General features: G+C 38.3%; 1 protein-coding gene across 3 annotated transcripts in view; it reads left to right on the top strand.

Annotated features, from left to right (window-relative positions):
- Window positions 1-16,140, top strand: part of osbpl10 (oxysterol binding protein like 10) — a 93,521-nt gene that overhangs the window by 41,879 nt on the left and 35,502 nt on the right. For 2 of the 3 annotated variants that reach the window (XM_008121409.3, XM_062957480.1), the window contains exon 6: window positions 3,058-3,209. The exons of the other annotated variant lie outside the window; for it this stretch is intronic. In XM_008121409.3, the coding sequence (XP_008119616.2) occupies window positions 3,058-3,209 (152 nt within the window). The remainder of the gene's footprint in view (window positions 1-3,057; window positions 3,210-16,140) is intronic. 3 annotated transcript variants of the gene reach the window in all.

A 16,140-nucleotide genomic window follows, 5' to 3' on the forward strand; every position in this document is an offset into this window, starting at 1 on the left:
CTGGGTTTGCATTGAACCATGGCAGTTGAAATGGTGTCAAACTGCATTAATTCTACAATGCAGATGCTTCCCTAGTTTTCATCTGAATAAATGAATTTGGCAACTGAAGATGCAGATCTTTTGTGTTCTTCCTCCAAGAAGACAAATAGACTGCATTCAATGATTATGCTGTTTAGTGAGATTTCTGATCTCACTAAACTCCCTTCAACATAAAGGCAACACCACAGAGGCTTCAATTAAATGGCCTGTAAGAAGCTGTATGATAGATCTAAATGTGAAATAACTTTACCTGAAAAGGTCACTATGGAGCAGAAAAGAGCCTCTTGTGGAATTCTGTTTCATCACAATCACTCAGCACAAACAGAAAGAGTTAGTAGAATTCCATGGTGTCACACAGTCCTGGCCTCTCTTCAGAAGTGGAGTGGAAACTGCTCAAGTATTTTTTCAAAAAGAAACACTTAAAGTCAACTTATTTCCCTATGCCTTTTCTTGTTTGCATGAAGCAAATTTTTTGCTGTTCCTGCTGCTGTGATTGCTACATGTCTGGAAAATTCAGAGGTGTCCAGTTTCTGAAATGTCTGCACTTAGAGTTTAGTGGGCTTTCCCAAACTTGAGTGTTTTAAAAATTATAGTTAAGATAATTTTTATAGTAATTGAATGCTTTTCAGAATGCACAGATAGCTAAATACTATGCTAGAATAAAAACATATTGTTGTTTTTTTTGGCTGCTGTAGCCTTTTTGTGAGAAGCCCCTAGTGGCATAGTGGGTTAAACCACTGAACTGCTGAACTTTCTGATTGAAAGGTTGGTGATTTGAATCCGGGGAGCGGAGTGAGCTCCTGCTGTCTGCTCCAGCTTCCACCAACCTAGCAGTTCGAAAACATGTAAAATGTGAGATCAATAGGTACCACTCTGGCAGGAAGGTAATGGTGCTCCATGAAGTCATGCCAGCCACATGACCTTGGAGGTGTCTATAGACAATGCTGGCTCTTTGGCTTAGAAATGGAGATGAGAACCAACCCCCAGAATTGGACATTACTAGACTTAATGTCAGGGGAAAACCTTGACCTTTTACTAGCCTTTCTGTGAAGTATACTATTGTATTTCTTCAATGCACTTTCCCTCCCATATGAGCATCTCTAAAAATGTAGTGTGTCTAAGAATTGTGGATGTTTATATCTATCTAAAGATTTTTTTTCTATTGATCATACTGAAATTAGTATGCCTCTTACAATCAATGGCATCTTAGAATGGAAAAAAAAGATAGTTAGGAAGAAATGGCTCCACTGTCCTTTCTGATTTCTAAAATCTGAAAAAAGAACTAATAGAAAATACACCCCCTAACCTTCTGGAGTATGGTTCTTAATGGAGCCAAAGCTTCTACCAATAGAACCAAATATAGCACCACTTGTATGACTAATATTTCCCCATAAGAAATTACTTGAAGAAGTTAGAATACTCTTGCATTGAATCTAGGTATACTTTTGCCACAGCATTGAAAACTAGAATCTTTTGGAAATAAAAAATAGTTTTCTGAGTCATTAACCTGAGGACACAAATATCCTGAAGTCCATGAGGGTATTGCTTTGTGTAGTTTGTCATATGCATTGCCTTTAGCTTGTTTAAAATGCCACAGAGACTCTTGAAATTCTTTGTTCTTCTTTCATCCAATGAAAATTAAATGGCAGCATTTTTATTTAAAAACCAAAAGTCCTTTTGCTTCAAGTTTTTATCCAAGCAGATTGCAGTAGCTGCTGTTATAATTGTCTTGTAATTGCCTTGAAAATTTTAGAGATACCCAGTTGCTCGAGTTACTGTAGTTTTAATGCTGGACTTTAAGATGTTTCCCAGACTGAGTTATTTTGAAAACTCAAGTCAAAATAATTTTGAGTGTGTTTTCACAATAGCTAAATAACACACTTGAATAAAAGATTATCTCTATTGTCATAATTTGTGGCAGAATTTGGAAAGCAACCTTTAAGATGTAATTTGTTTCAATCTCAGTGTTTGAAGGCATGATTGTCTTTTTTTGTTACTTTAAAGATAAGTTTCAGAACTAATTAGAAACTGTTACCCATTATAGCAGTAGTTCTCAACCGGTGGGTCCCCAGATGTTTTAGCCTTCAACTCCCAGAAATCCTAACAGCTGATAAACTGGCTGGGATTTCTGGGAGTTGTAGGCCAAAACACCTGGGAACCCACAGGTTGAGAACCACTGAATCATTGCAATAAAGTAGTATTTTTCCACTTGTTATATTACTTCTGAACTAGAACAACATTATATGTTTGTTCTTAAGTATTTCTAGTCTGTTGCATTGACAATCGTTACAGATGTTAAATTCCTTAAAACGTGTTACCTCTAATTTGTGGGCTTTTATTTCAGTCTCTAAAAATCCCAGTTTGCCACCTGTGTACTGTATAAAATATAGAAGTGGTGTCAACCTTATTCATTGCAAAGCTGAACACATTCAGCAAAACAGCTTCTCTACTGGGAGTGTTCTTAAAAATGGAGCTACAGTATATAGCAATAAAAAATAAAGAACTATGTTCATGACTGTTGCTGTGATATAATAAATCGATGGGTAGGTTTAGGAAGAAAATTGCAAATCTTGGAGAAGAGGTAGCAATTTCTCAGTGTCTTAGTTCCTTAGGTTTACAGGTTAAGGCAGTGATTCTCAACCCGTGGGTCCCCAGGTATTTTGGCCTTCAATTCCCAGAAATTTCACCCAGTTTACCAGCTGTTAGGATTTCTGGGAGTTGAAGGCCAAAACATCTGGGGACACACAGGTTGAGAACCACTGGGTTAAGGGGAAAGTGAGATATTGGGGGCCATGTGACATTGCAATATCCCTCTTTCCCATAAACCCATAAACCACCTGGGATGCCCCATTTTCATGTAAGGATACAACTAGGTTTGAATTATATATCTCTTTTAGAGAAAAAGTTGTTTAGTTTAGGCCCTAGGCATTGTTGGGTCCCCTGCCAAAGTGGATAGTTGACACATACACTGACTGGCGTCAATATATTTCAGTTAACTTCAGTTTTCCCCCATTTCAGAAAACATTCTAGGATGGCATGGCTCAAAGTCAAATTCTTCAGAGCCACTGAAAAATGGTGCTCTTAGTTCTTTGACAGCTTCCAGTACCAATTTGACATGGTCGATAGTACCAGGTACAGCACAGAATGAACAAATGCAGACAACTGAAGAGGTGAGTGCGCTATACCTACAATAAACAATTTTATTAGCATTTCTTTGTTATGATGCATATCACATGGATTTTGTCCATGGCTAATAGGAACATTATTGCAATTAAGTTGAAATTCTGCTTAGGTTTCCTTTGTCTATGTAATCTAGTTTATATGGCTCATAAATGCAAGTTAGTAAGCTGCTAAAGAAGATTAGATTACTTACATCAGTTGTCAGATCACATTTATGCCTTCCAAGGTTTTGAAATATATGTATTTGTTTTTTCCCCTAGCTTTTATTTACTATTGCTTTAACATCTCTCAGTCATGAAATTTGACATGTGTATTCTTTAATATCTTTTTATAACACCTTTATTTTAAACCAGTGGCTGAAATTCAGCATTGGGAGATGGGGTGGTAGTAGATTGACTGTCCGTGGTCCTACAGCTGGAGAGGGAGGGTGACAGTTATTGCATGAGAAAGGAAGTGAAGTATTTCCTCCACCATGACCATACATACATACATACATACATACATACAAAGAATGTTAATACCAAGATGTCAGACTTTAGTTTAAGAAGATTGGAGCATGGGCAATTAAATGTCTTATACCATTTGTCCCCCACCCCCATTATTCCAGGAACTGACATGATTGTTGCATATGTATCGGTTTTCTGGAAACTTGCTTTGGACCAGCCACTTGTAAACTAGCATTAGTCTACAGACCACTGCTGCTGAGTTACAATGATCTTCTATAGTGGCTATAATAAAGGCACTTGGAGGATATTAGTTACTACAAGAGAACATATGTTGATTTAAAAGTTGGCGGCTCTTTGGTGTAATCTTAGCCAGAAATGTATGCAGTTCTGTTTACTGATTCTTTTCAGATCTTTGGTGAGATTTGATAACTTTGTCTACATAATTAGTATGAGGCTTTCTTGTATTCATTTCATTCATTCATTCAGAGTATTTATACCTTGTTATTCAGCCACAAAGGCTGTCATAGTGGCATACAAATGATTAATTTGCCTTAAGGCTTACAATCTAAATAAGATGCTGTAGAGAAGAAAAAGGGAATGGTAGCAAGGAGGTGGATTAAGTCCCATTGGGAATGCTGCTTTGGTTTTTCTGCAGAGGCCAGAGCAGTGGTAGATGGGATGGAGGGCCTTTTCTCGTATCTACTTTTTAAAGAATCCTTGAGATCTTCTCCCTTATGTTCTCTCCAATATTTCTCCATGAGCACTATTTTATTCTCTATTCAATCCAGGGTAGTTCCTCTGTTTTGTTTTCTTGTGATGACAGTAAGCTAAATGATTCATATACTCTTTTATTTATTGTCAACCTAATACCTTTTAATCATTTCTCCATTATAATGACTGAAACAGTTGTGATATTGGAGCTCTTTGATGCGGTATCTTGACATAAAAACATTTGATTTGCTGTAAGCAACTTTTGAGCAGCTGGAAAAGTAGCAAAAAAATAAATAAATCCACAAACAGCTGGTGGAGGCTCATAATTTGATCAGAGGATTGATATTAGGAGCCCCATGATATTTTTTCAGATCTGTGTTACTTCCTGAAGCTGCTATGACAACATCCCTGCATCCCTGTGTTGACGTTAAACAAAATGAGAACTCTCTACAGCTGTTAGTTTCATTTATTAAAATCCATACTGATTTTCCAGTTGCCCAAAGTGGTTTATGTCAAACATTTTGAAAGCTGTGGAAAGATTTTTCCGTCATGCTTTGTTCAGCTCTCAGTATTAGCATTTGAGTGAGGCTTGCAACACCTTGCTTGTATGAAGAGCTTTTTCCATAAGGCCAGCTGACCCACCATGTCCTGTTAAGGATACCTATTCCATCCTAACTTTCCCCTATCATTCTGTTTCTCAGCTCAGCTCCTCAAAGTTAATATTCCATTAACACTATGAACTATGGATACTGGTTTCTGTCTTATTTTTAATGTCTCTGTTTTTGGAGTTTCTTTTCTAAGGTTTTTCTTCAGTGCTTTGAAAAATGTTGGGTTTCTCTGAGTCTGTTGCTTGCCTCCCTTTTGCATTTATGGTACTATTTTAACTGAAAGCCAACATAATGTAATCATTTGAGCATTGGACTGGTATCCTGAGAGACCAAATCACCAAATTGCTTTATAAGATATCACAAAGTTTTCTTTGCAAGATTGGTTCAGAGTCCGTTTTCCCCCTTGAACAAGTCATAGAAGAGTGGTTCTCAACCTGTAGGTCCCCAGGTGTTTTGGCCTACAACACCCAGAAATCCCAGCCAGTTTACCAGCTGTTGGGATTTCTGGGAGTTGAAGGCCAAAACATCTGGGGACCCACAGGTTGAGAACCACTGTCGTAGAGGAAGACAATGGCCTCTGAAGAAATCTTGTAAAAAAATAACCTCTGTTATAATGTTTGCCCTGGGGCCACTATATGTCAGAAGTATACAACAATAACAAACCATTTTGTCTACATCCATAACTGGCTGGTGGTTTCTAGAAACAGTCATCATAACACTTTTCATGTCCACCATCTGATTGAAAGCTAGTCAGTAGGGTGGACTTAGTGAGGCTTATAGTGGAAAATGTTTTTAAAAAACCTAAATAGATTGATTCATTTCATATGTGTGATTTGGAATCTGAACCAGTTTCTCACCCTCAGCAAGGTCTTTAAGACCAGTATTGTTGACATGAATGCTAGTTTTTCATTGCCAAAAATGAAGTCATTGAGGAGTCTTTTGGTATGTGAAGAAAAACACCGCCTGGAAATAATGGCAAAAATGTAACTTTGCATCATGGGAAATCAGTGCATCTACATTTCAAGGATGATTTCCCCCCTGAAAGTATTGTTTTATAGTTGGAATATTCTTTGCATTCAGTACTGGATAGAAACTGTCCTTTCTTTTTATTTCAAAATAAATATCAACATGGTTATGGGTGGAAGTTCTGGGTTGAAAAGAAAGGGAATAGATAAAACCAGATAGGAAGATGGATGCAAATATAAATTTGTAGGCAAAATTAATTAAGTGTATTTTTCATATATCCAGGATGTCCACCTCACGTATACACAACTGAATTATTGACAATGGTCAGCCCTAGGATCAGTAGGTATGTTGAGGAAGAATGAGAGAGATTGCCTAATATTTCCCCTTATTGTTTACTGTTCTGTGAAGTAAATACCAGTAGAAATACCATGTGTAAACAGAAGGCATTCTTTTTCTGCCTTTTGAAAGGCCACCTTGAATTATGAATTGAGGGTTAAATGTTCCAGCAAATTTGAGCTGTTTGCTGAGATCTGCTACATAAATGATGAGTGTTGCTTATGTGGTGGCACCTGCAATTAACATTACCCAATCTTGACTCAGGCAAAATTAAATACTCCAGATGCAATAAAAAACATTTTTATCCAGGTGCAGCCAAGGTACTAGTGTCCTAGTGATAAAAAATGTTCCGGTAATACAATAGTTCATTATAACCATGCTTTCATTTTCACAAGTCTTATTGCTTTCTTCAAAATCAGCAATGTTTCTGTTTAATGCGTTTTTGCGTCACAAAGTCTACTAATGCCAAGCATATTTACTTGGGTTTTTGTTGGTTTGCATGTTCCATAACTTAAATCCTTTCTAGCTTTCTTCATGTTTTTACTCTCCAGACTTAGTTGCTTAGCCACCTTCCCACTTGACCCTTTTGACCCTTTGGTCTTCTGTTGTGCACACAGTTTTCATTCCCTTTTGCCATTTTTTAGTGAGACCCTCTGTTATTGGCCCCCTTTTTCCTGCCCTAACAAGTGGCACCAAGAGAATACGCCATGCAGTATTGCCACTCAGCACCATCTAGTGGCTATGTGTTGCCATTATGGCTATATTTCCAAACCACACACACATACACATATATGAATGAATTAATGGTGTTTCCCAACATCTGTAAAAATTGGAACATACTTATTATTAAACAATATACTGATTCTAACAAATACCTGATGTTATTCAGATAATATGTTCAGTTTGTCTTGTCTGTCCAAGAAGTCAAAATGTTGATGACTATTTATTTATTTCCTCCCAAAAGCTGGCATGTTGTTAAAGATAATGGTGGTATTTAATATTACCTGATAAACTGATATTTGTGTTCTATAAGATATTGGAAAGCATTTGGAAAGCAAAGATACAAGATATGGAAAGCATTTGGAAAACATCCTACAGGCTTTGTTAATGTTATGCAACATCTCATGTATGAGGTTTGTTTGATGTTGTTTCTGTAAATGTATATGACCATTGGTTGGGGCATTAATAAATTGATTGATTGATTGATGTATGAGGTAGAACAGGCATGGGCAAATTTTGGGCCTCCAGGTGTTTTGGACTTCAACTCCCACAATTCCTAACAGCCTCAGGCCCCTTCCTTTCCCCCCTCAGCCGCTTAACACCTGGAGGCCCAAAATTTGCCCATGCCTGATGTAGCATCAATGTAGTTTGACCCCACTTTAATGGCCACGAATCAATGATATGGAATCCTGGGAGTTGCAGCAAAGATAAACACCATGTAAAACTACAAATACCATGTTTTCATAGCATTAAGCCATGGCAGTCAAAATAGAGTCAAATTGTGTTAACTCTATAGTATTGATGCATAGTCAGTTCTCCAAAGTTTTTTTTTAAAATAGGGAGACATTTGTAATTCATAATTGCTTGGAAAATGAAATAAAATGATCTCAACCTTTGCCAAAAAAACAACCACCCCAAAACCCTTTTCAATTATAACCTGTGCCATTATGACATTAATACAGTTCAAGGATCTGAAATTTGCTGAAATGTAGTGCTGCTTGATCTCTGTACATCTGATTTGAAGGCTGAGACAATATGGAGTAACATTTCTAAGTTGCTATAATTATCTAGTACGGTTAGAATAAATTACACAGATCTTCCAGTTTATTATTAGTGAAATTGTCAGCCCAACATTTTGCCTTTGCCTATGATTATTTTCTGAATCATCCTTTTATTATTCCTATACCTTGCCTTAATTGCCTTAATAAGATTTGAAATAATAAAGATGAGGGATTTAGAAAGAGACATCACTCATTTTTAATCCTTCAGCATTAGTTATTTTATTGAGAAGGTTATACAGTATAGATACTATTGTGTTGTTGTTGTCAGCCATATCCAGAACCAATTGCTCAAAATCTGCTAATTTTTAAAAATAGCTATTTATTTTATTTGTATCTGTTCTACCAAGCTTTTAATTTGAAGAAATTTAAGACATTTAATTCTGTGTGTGTGCAAAATTATTCAATTTGTCAAAAGATCAACCTTTCTTTTTCTTATAAAAATTCATACAGCTTTATATAGACTACACTTTCTCCAAATTGTCCAGTTAACTGATTCCCAAATCAGAAAATGATGGAAAGGTGTATTACCTGTATCACTTCAGTTACAACAGCTGACATATTCCTATTCTAATTATTTCTGTCCTGCTTAATCTTTCTAAAAAGAGAACCCAAAGCGGCTAATACTAAAAACAATAATATATATATATATATATATATATATATATATATATATATATATATATAAAAATTTAAAACCTAAAAACATATGAACATTAGGATTAAACATTGAAACTATTAAAAACAGTTAAAATAATTTAAACCATTAGAGAAACCTATTCCGATACCTAAAACATTTCATGTTTGTTTCCTGGTATGCTGAAAACCGCTCTGAATCCCTTGGGGAGATAGGGTCTTATATTAATAATCATCATCATCATCATCATCATTATTATTATTACTTCACAGCAGCCTCTGACTCGGTCTTAGAAATGTTCTTGTTTAAAAGCCTTGGCCTTCAATGTTGGTCTAGTAAAAGGATTCAATATGGATTCCATAGCACTCCCACCCCCAATTGTGCTAAACATCAATTGCATATGTTCAGTTTTTGTAAGGAAATTCCAATTGGGATTTACGGTCTTCCATAATTTTCCAACATGCAGGTAGCATTCTGTTTCTTTGGGGGGCCAGGAAACCACAAAAGTAGAAAAAACATAAATCTCTAGGCTCCTCAATCTGCCTGCATACACGGCTAGGTTTAGTTATGCTCAGATTCCCTTGCTGGCTCATTCACTTGTGCCAGCAGGAGCATAGAAGGGATAGGACCAGGAAGCGGAAGGCAGGAGAAAGGGGAAACCCAAATCATCCTAATCTCTCCCTTCCACCTTTATGCATAGGGGCCGCAGTGGTACAATGGGTTAAACCCTTGTGCCGGCTGAACTGTTGACCTGAAAGTTGAAGGTTTGAATCCGCAAGATGGGGTGAGCTCCCTTCTGTCAGCCCTAGCTTCCCATGCGGCAACATGAGAGAAGCCTCCCAGCAGGATGGTAATGCATCCTGGCGTCCCCTGGGTAACAACTCTGTAGATGGCCGATTCTTTCACACCAGAAGCGACTTGTCTTAATTCGCTTCTGACACGAATTCTGACATGAAAACCTTCATGCATAAGAATAAATGCAAGCACTCCTTCCATCCAATCCCCCTACTAATGAAAGGGAGCACACACCCACATACCCTCCTAACATTGGCATGAATGGATACTCCTGTCTCCCCTCCCACACAACATGTGCCTTCCCTGATCAACTTGTCTTCTGTACATGAGTGAGCAAATGTGCATATCCTTCCAGTCCAGCCAGTCTACCAGTTTGATTTTCTCCCAGTGACACATAGCCATAGATTCGTATAGTGTCAGGGAGCTGGAAAATCTAGCTCTTTGGATCCCTTCCAACATGATAGTTGTATGATTCTGTGAATTCTAAAAGATAGGCAATATTACATTTTCTAAAGAGTTCAGCAATGGTATTACCCATAGTAAGCTATGAATGCAAGAGCTGGACCATAAGGAAAGCTGAGCGAAGGAAGATAGGTGCTTTTGAACTGTGGTATTGGAGACAATTCTGAGAGTGCCTTGGACTGCTTGGATCAAACCAGTCCATATTTCAGGAAATAAAGCCCTACTGCTCACTGGAGGGAAGGATATTAGAGGCAAATATTAAGTACTTTGGCCACATATGGAGAAGACAGGAAAGCTTGGAGAAGAGAATGATGCTGGGGAAAATGGAAGGAAAAAGGAAGAGGGGCCGACCAAGGGCAAGATGGATGGATCTTACCCTTGAAGGAGCTAGGGGTGGTGACGGCCAACAGGAAGCTCTGGCATGGGCTGGTCCATGAGGTCATGAAAACTCGGAAGCAACTGAACAAATAAACAGCAATAAAAAGAGTCCAGAATTTAGTAAAAGAAGTATACCGTAATATTCTTTTCAATTATATCTTCTCCACCTTAATGGTTTAATTCATCATCAGCTTAGATTGATTTTTCAACTCCATTTATGATGTGTTCAAACTTTTCTTCCCTAGGGTGAGCTAAGCTCCCACCTGCATTTGCTGTGAAAAAAAAAAGATGTATATTCAGTTGATTCTGAGAATTGATTTCGTCTTTAGGTTTCTCCCAGGTTCAAGCAGGAGCTCTGCCTTTTTTCCATTAATTTTTGGAAGTGCTTCATAGATATTTACTCAATGAAATGCATACTTGCCCCATCTCCCTTTTCAAATAAGATGACTCAGTTTTTAAATTTACACTTTTACGCTTTGATCAATGGTATTCAAGGAAACTCACAACCAATCTGAGAATACAGAAGTGCTCATATATAAATTACAATTAAATACACATGAAAACAATATTAATAAAATGAAGGTAATGCCAGCCAAACTGAAAAACAGATAAAAATAGGACTAAAACTATAACAAAGCCTTCATCCTGGAATGCCATCATTAAATGGGGGCATTATAAAGGCAGATAAAGAATTCTTCTATGCTGCCATCAAAGAACCCTCTGATATTGGTAGGATAGATAGCAAGACCTCTCTCAAGGACAATAGGGATCAAAAAGATTCAGATGTTGTAGAAATTCATATAATAGCTGTAGATTCCTGCACTTGACAGGGAGTCTTGCAGCCCTAAATCATTTAGGGCTTTAAAAGTAATAACCAGCACTCTGAATTGGGTTTGGAAACCAACCAGCAGTCAATAAAGAGCGTAATTTCGAATTGTCATGTGCCTCCAGGAGCCTAATAGTCTAATGGTTTCCTGAGGGCATTTTCCTGTCAGGTTTGTAGATGATTCTATTGAACCCGTCTGTCAACGTGTGAGATGAGAAAATGGAATTTGTAGTTTATACAGTCATATCTAAGTAGCATCTTTTGCTTAGCAGAGCAAAGCTGTATTTCTAGTTTTCTGCAGCTATGGGCAATTAGATGTCAGACAAAATGACTAGAAGGACTCACCACTAGCTAAGATGTGGGGCACATTATTAGAAGGCACTCTGTGGTAACTGTTGGCAGTAAAGCAGCCTTAATTCCCAAGCCACCATTTCATCTGCACGTAGTTTTTTCTGAAAAATTTGTTGTTGCATCATGGCACATAAAGCATGAAGAAATACTTGGTAGTCTGCTGTGATCAGTTTACCAGATGCTTTGCAGATGACGTTGCTCTCAATTTGTCCTACAGTAGAAGCTCACTTATCCAAGCCTCGCTTATCCAAGCCTTTTTGTAGTCAATGTTTTCAATATATTGTGATATTTTGGTGCTAAATTTGTAAATACAGTAATTACAACATAACATTAATGCGTGTTGAACTACTTTTTTTGTCAAATTTGTTGTATAGCATGATGTTTTGGTGCTTCATTTGTAAAATCATAACCTAATTAGATGTTTAATAGGCTTTTCCTTAATCCCTCCTTATTATCTAAGATATTTGCTTATCCAAGCTTCTGCCGGCCTGTTTAGCTTGGATAAGTGAGACTCTACTGTATTTTGCTGTCATAGTTGATGTAGAACCTTCAGCAACTGCTATTTGGGTTGTAGTGAGTCCTTTTCAGTTTGAATACATAGTTCTTGCGGGGGAAGATCAGCCAACTCTATGTTCTGCTGTTTGTGGTTTGAAGAGATTTGTTAAATGATTGAGTAACCGGTTTGCTTGAATAATCCACCATCACAGGGGATAGTGGATTATCCCAGAAAACCTACAGGAAGATAGCAGTAGTTTAAAATTTAAACATTTTATCTTTCAGCCCACTATCATAGATTTTTTTTTTGTCCCGTCTCTGTAGCTCTCCTTCAATTCTTATGAGCACATGGTGGGCTTTCTATGCCAGGCTTTCCTAAACAATGCATAACAGGGGTCCCCAAACTAAGGCCTGGGGGTCATATGCGGCCCATCGAAGCCATTTATCTGGCCCCTGCAACGGCAGCTCCCTCCTCCTCTGCCAAGAAAGGTGCGTGTGGCGCAGGGTAGGAGGGAAAAGCACGCACCTTTCCTGTCTCTTCCCTTGCCTGGTGCGTGCCTTCCAAAACTTTGCTTGTTTATAATGGTATTTTAATTATTATTTAATAAATAATTAATTATTAAGCAGTGCTTTGCTAGTGCTTTTGGTGCACAAAGGCAGAAGGAGGTTGGACTAAATGGCCCAAGGCAGGCATGTAGCTGGGGGGGGGGCCCTCAGGGGCCTCAGCCCCCCCCCCCCGAAATTCTCAGAGTGGTTTGCGAGGAGGCCTTACATTTATTATTTAAACTGTTATGTTTATTCACATCACGATGTGATCACCATGCTCAATATATCCCATATGCATGGGGGTATTGGGATAATGATACAAAAAGTTTGCTAGGGTAGATCCTCCCCCCCCCCCCAGACTCCCCCCCCCCCCCCGAAGCAAAATCCCAGCACCCCCTGAATCAAAATCCTGGCTACGGGCCTGGCACAAGGGGTCTCTTCCAACTCTCTTTATTATTTTTATTATGATTATGATTGACATTGAGGCTGTATTTATTCCTGTTTTGTTTTTTTACTTCAAAATAAGATATGTGTGCACTGCATAGGAATTTGTTCATAGTTTTTTTAAAAAAACTATAGTCCTGCCCTCCAACGGTCTGAGGGACTGTGAACTGGCCCCCTGTTTTAAAAGTTTAGGGACCCCTGATGCATAGGAAGGAGGCACCCTTGCTAGTCCTGGTATCTGTACTTGCAGATATTATTTAATGCTTAATCATTTGTGCATTTGAGATGTCAGATCCTAATATGGATGAATGATAATGGAAAACCCTATAATATTTTTTAATGTTTCTTATATAGAGAATGGGTGAGGAGGGGACGATATAGCTTATTGATAGCACCAGATCAAGCAGTTGGTGCTCTGAAGAGCTATCTTTTCCTATCACCATGAAGAACTATTTTCCCCCTGAACTCAGCTTGAGAAAACATGGCAAGTACCTTTCCATAGCAGGTTTTCTGATCAAATTATGCATAGACACACAGAGATATTTATAATCAGTTTGACACATATGCTGTGAGAGGGAATTAGAGGCTATTGTCCTGCATTGCACTGATGAAACTTAAGTTCTGCCAGGTGTAATTATGTGTCATCCCACCTCTCTGGAGACTCAAACTAACTGTTTTCTGGCTGAGTAGCACCCTCCATGCCAGTGGGAGGACAAGGAAGCCTGTCTGCTTTGTTCCTACAGCTGGCTGGAAAAAGTTGGTGTCATCCTTCTGGACCTCTGGAGAACCTTTGAAATGTCTGTTTTTTGTTTTTCTTATGGTAGGCTGCAAGACTAGAGCCAGCTGGGAGGTTTATTGTCCTTTTTAGTCTTTCCTTGGTCATTGAATGTAATCAAAAGGGCTACCTAGCCAGAACACAATTAGGTGGTTCAGGGAGGGAGATCATCTATCACGACCAAAAAAGTCAATATTACTAATAATCCTCCAGATGTTTAAAACTCTGAATCATTTTCTTCCATGCAGTGTGCAGCCTATGAGCTATGTGCTCCTTGGAATCCATATGAATAGCCCCAGTAACTCTGAGACCCTGAAACTCTGTCAGGGCTGAAAATTGACCAGAAGTCCTTCGAATTGCCTACTAACATAGTGGTTTATTTCTCGCGGCTCCAGAAAAAAAAAAGAAAATGCCCTGAAATCTGCCCAAATTGTGACTGGAAGTGACATCATATCACTTCTGATATGCCAGAATGTATCTAGTGCTGGAATGTGGTGGGGGTGAAACGCCTGTTGGATTATCGATGTATGTGTATGAAATGTAAATCAAGTGTTTCTGCTGTTTTGCAAGAGTGTGTGTTTCAGCAATGCAAAAGTTAACAGCAGGCTAGTTTTGACTGACAGCCTGCTATGACCTATCAGGTATGGTTTCCGGCTTTGGAGGTCGGAGCTTCCTGCAGACTGTGGAATGTGCTTTTTTATCTCTGAGTGTGTTGAGCTGGTGCTTGCCGAGGTAAGAGGCTATAGAAGAATGCCAGCTCAGAGTGATGGTTTTTGCTGTGCTTTGTAAATATGTATTATAGATATTGAATAAATGTTTGGACGTCAGACTACAGATGTGTTTGAGTCTGACATTGAACAGAGGAATTGGTGTGGCAGATGATTGATCGAGTTTGGAGAAACCCACACGGCACGCACCCTGACCTCCACGCTGACAAGGCCTCTGTCCCCTCCACAATTGCTCAACTCCTGCAAACACCATTGCGTTTTTGGGAAACTGCCGTTATTTTTCAAATATACATTTCCACACACTACTGAAGGTTTGAAAGGTTTGGTAATTGGTTACAGTGTGTGCTGCTTTATTCTATATCAAATTTAGGTATCTTTGTAATGTTTTTGTAAACAAATTTGCATGCATTTTGAAAAATGTATTAAAAAAAGAAGGATTCCTAGCTGTAGCATGGCTATACATTGTTTTCTCATTGAGTATTTCCTCAATGGGCAGATTTCATCTAGTAATTAGCTTGGTCCTGCTATGGTGTGTTGTTGTGAGCCACCTCTCTCTTAATCAGAGGTCAGGGACTGGCTGAGAAAAGAGGGGAGACTTTTGGCTGACATCCAAAATGTACATTGCAAGTACCAACTACATAAAAATGAGTTTCAACTTGTGACTTGAAATAGAATATGCAATTAAATGATACCCTTGAGGAAATAGCTTGAGCCAGCTGATTATTAGTAGATGCGTTTCCCTTTTATAGTCATTGAAAACTGGGATTCTGCTGCCGAATGTATGGTTAATATTGAGGTGAATGGCTTTCTATAGATTACTCTTGCTGTATTCGCTATCTACTGTATTGTGAAAGAAGCATGTGCACGTTTGAGAGATCAATTTATATATTTTAACACAGATTAGCTTGTTCTGATTTTGTGGAAGAAAGAGTGGGGTACCTAGTTAAGGAGGAGAATTTCTCCAAGCATTCCTTTTCCTGTTTGTTAGGGTCCCAGATGTCTAAGATACTCACACTTACACATAGAAAAGAAAAAACTTCAATCCTACTCATATATTGTCATAGATAATGCAAGATTGCAATACTCCATTGGGTTTTCTCAGCCTGTCAAGAGAGAGTTTGAGAGAACGACAGGTGAAGTTGCCTCTAGCTAAACAGATTGTGAAGCTTCATTGTATGGCTGGTTTATGGTATTGTGCCATTGCTAGTCTGGTTTCACTCTCAACAAATAAGAGATGGCATCCACAGATTTGTGTGTCAATTTCGCCAGTATTTTGGCCAAGGAACATTTACTGATTGCTGTTTTCATGTTGCACACTCAGCCCTGCAACCTTTCCCTTCTCAGATACATGGGTATTTCTAAAATTATCTCATTCCATCTATTTATCTATTTCACAGAGCTGTTTTCCAGGTAGCCCTTTTTTGAATAACCAGAGTTGGGCAAAGTTAAGGCAACATTTTTCAAACATTGAAAATTGACAATAAACTAGACATAGCATTTTTCATGGAATCTTTTTACCTTGGGCAAAACTTTGCAAAAGAAAAGCATTTTCTCTTTCAGAGCAGAGTTATTGAAAATGCTCTAGTTGTGCTGTTTTAAATGTTTGGATCACATGGTACCTCTTTCCTCTCATCAGTAC

This window comes from Anolis carolinensis, chromosome 6 (genome assembly GCF_035594765.1).
Source record: "Anolis carolinensis isolate JA03-04 chromosome 6, rAnoCar3.1.pri, whole genome shotgun sequence".
Lineage (NCBI taxonomy): Eukaryota > Metazoa > Chordata > Lepidosauria > Squamata > Dactyloidae > Anolis > Anolis carolinensis.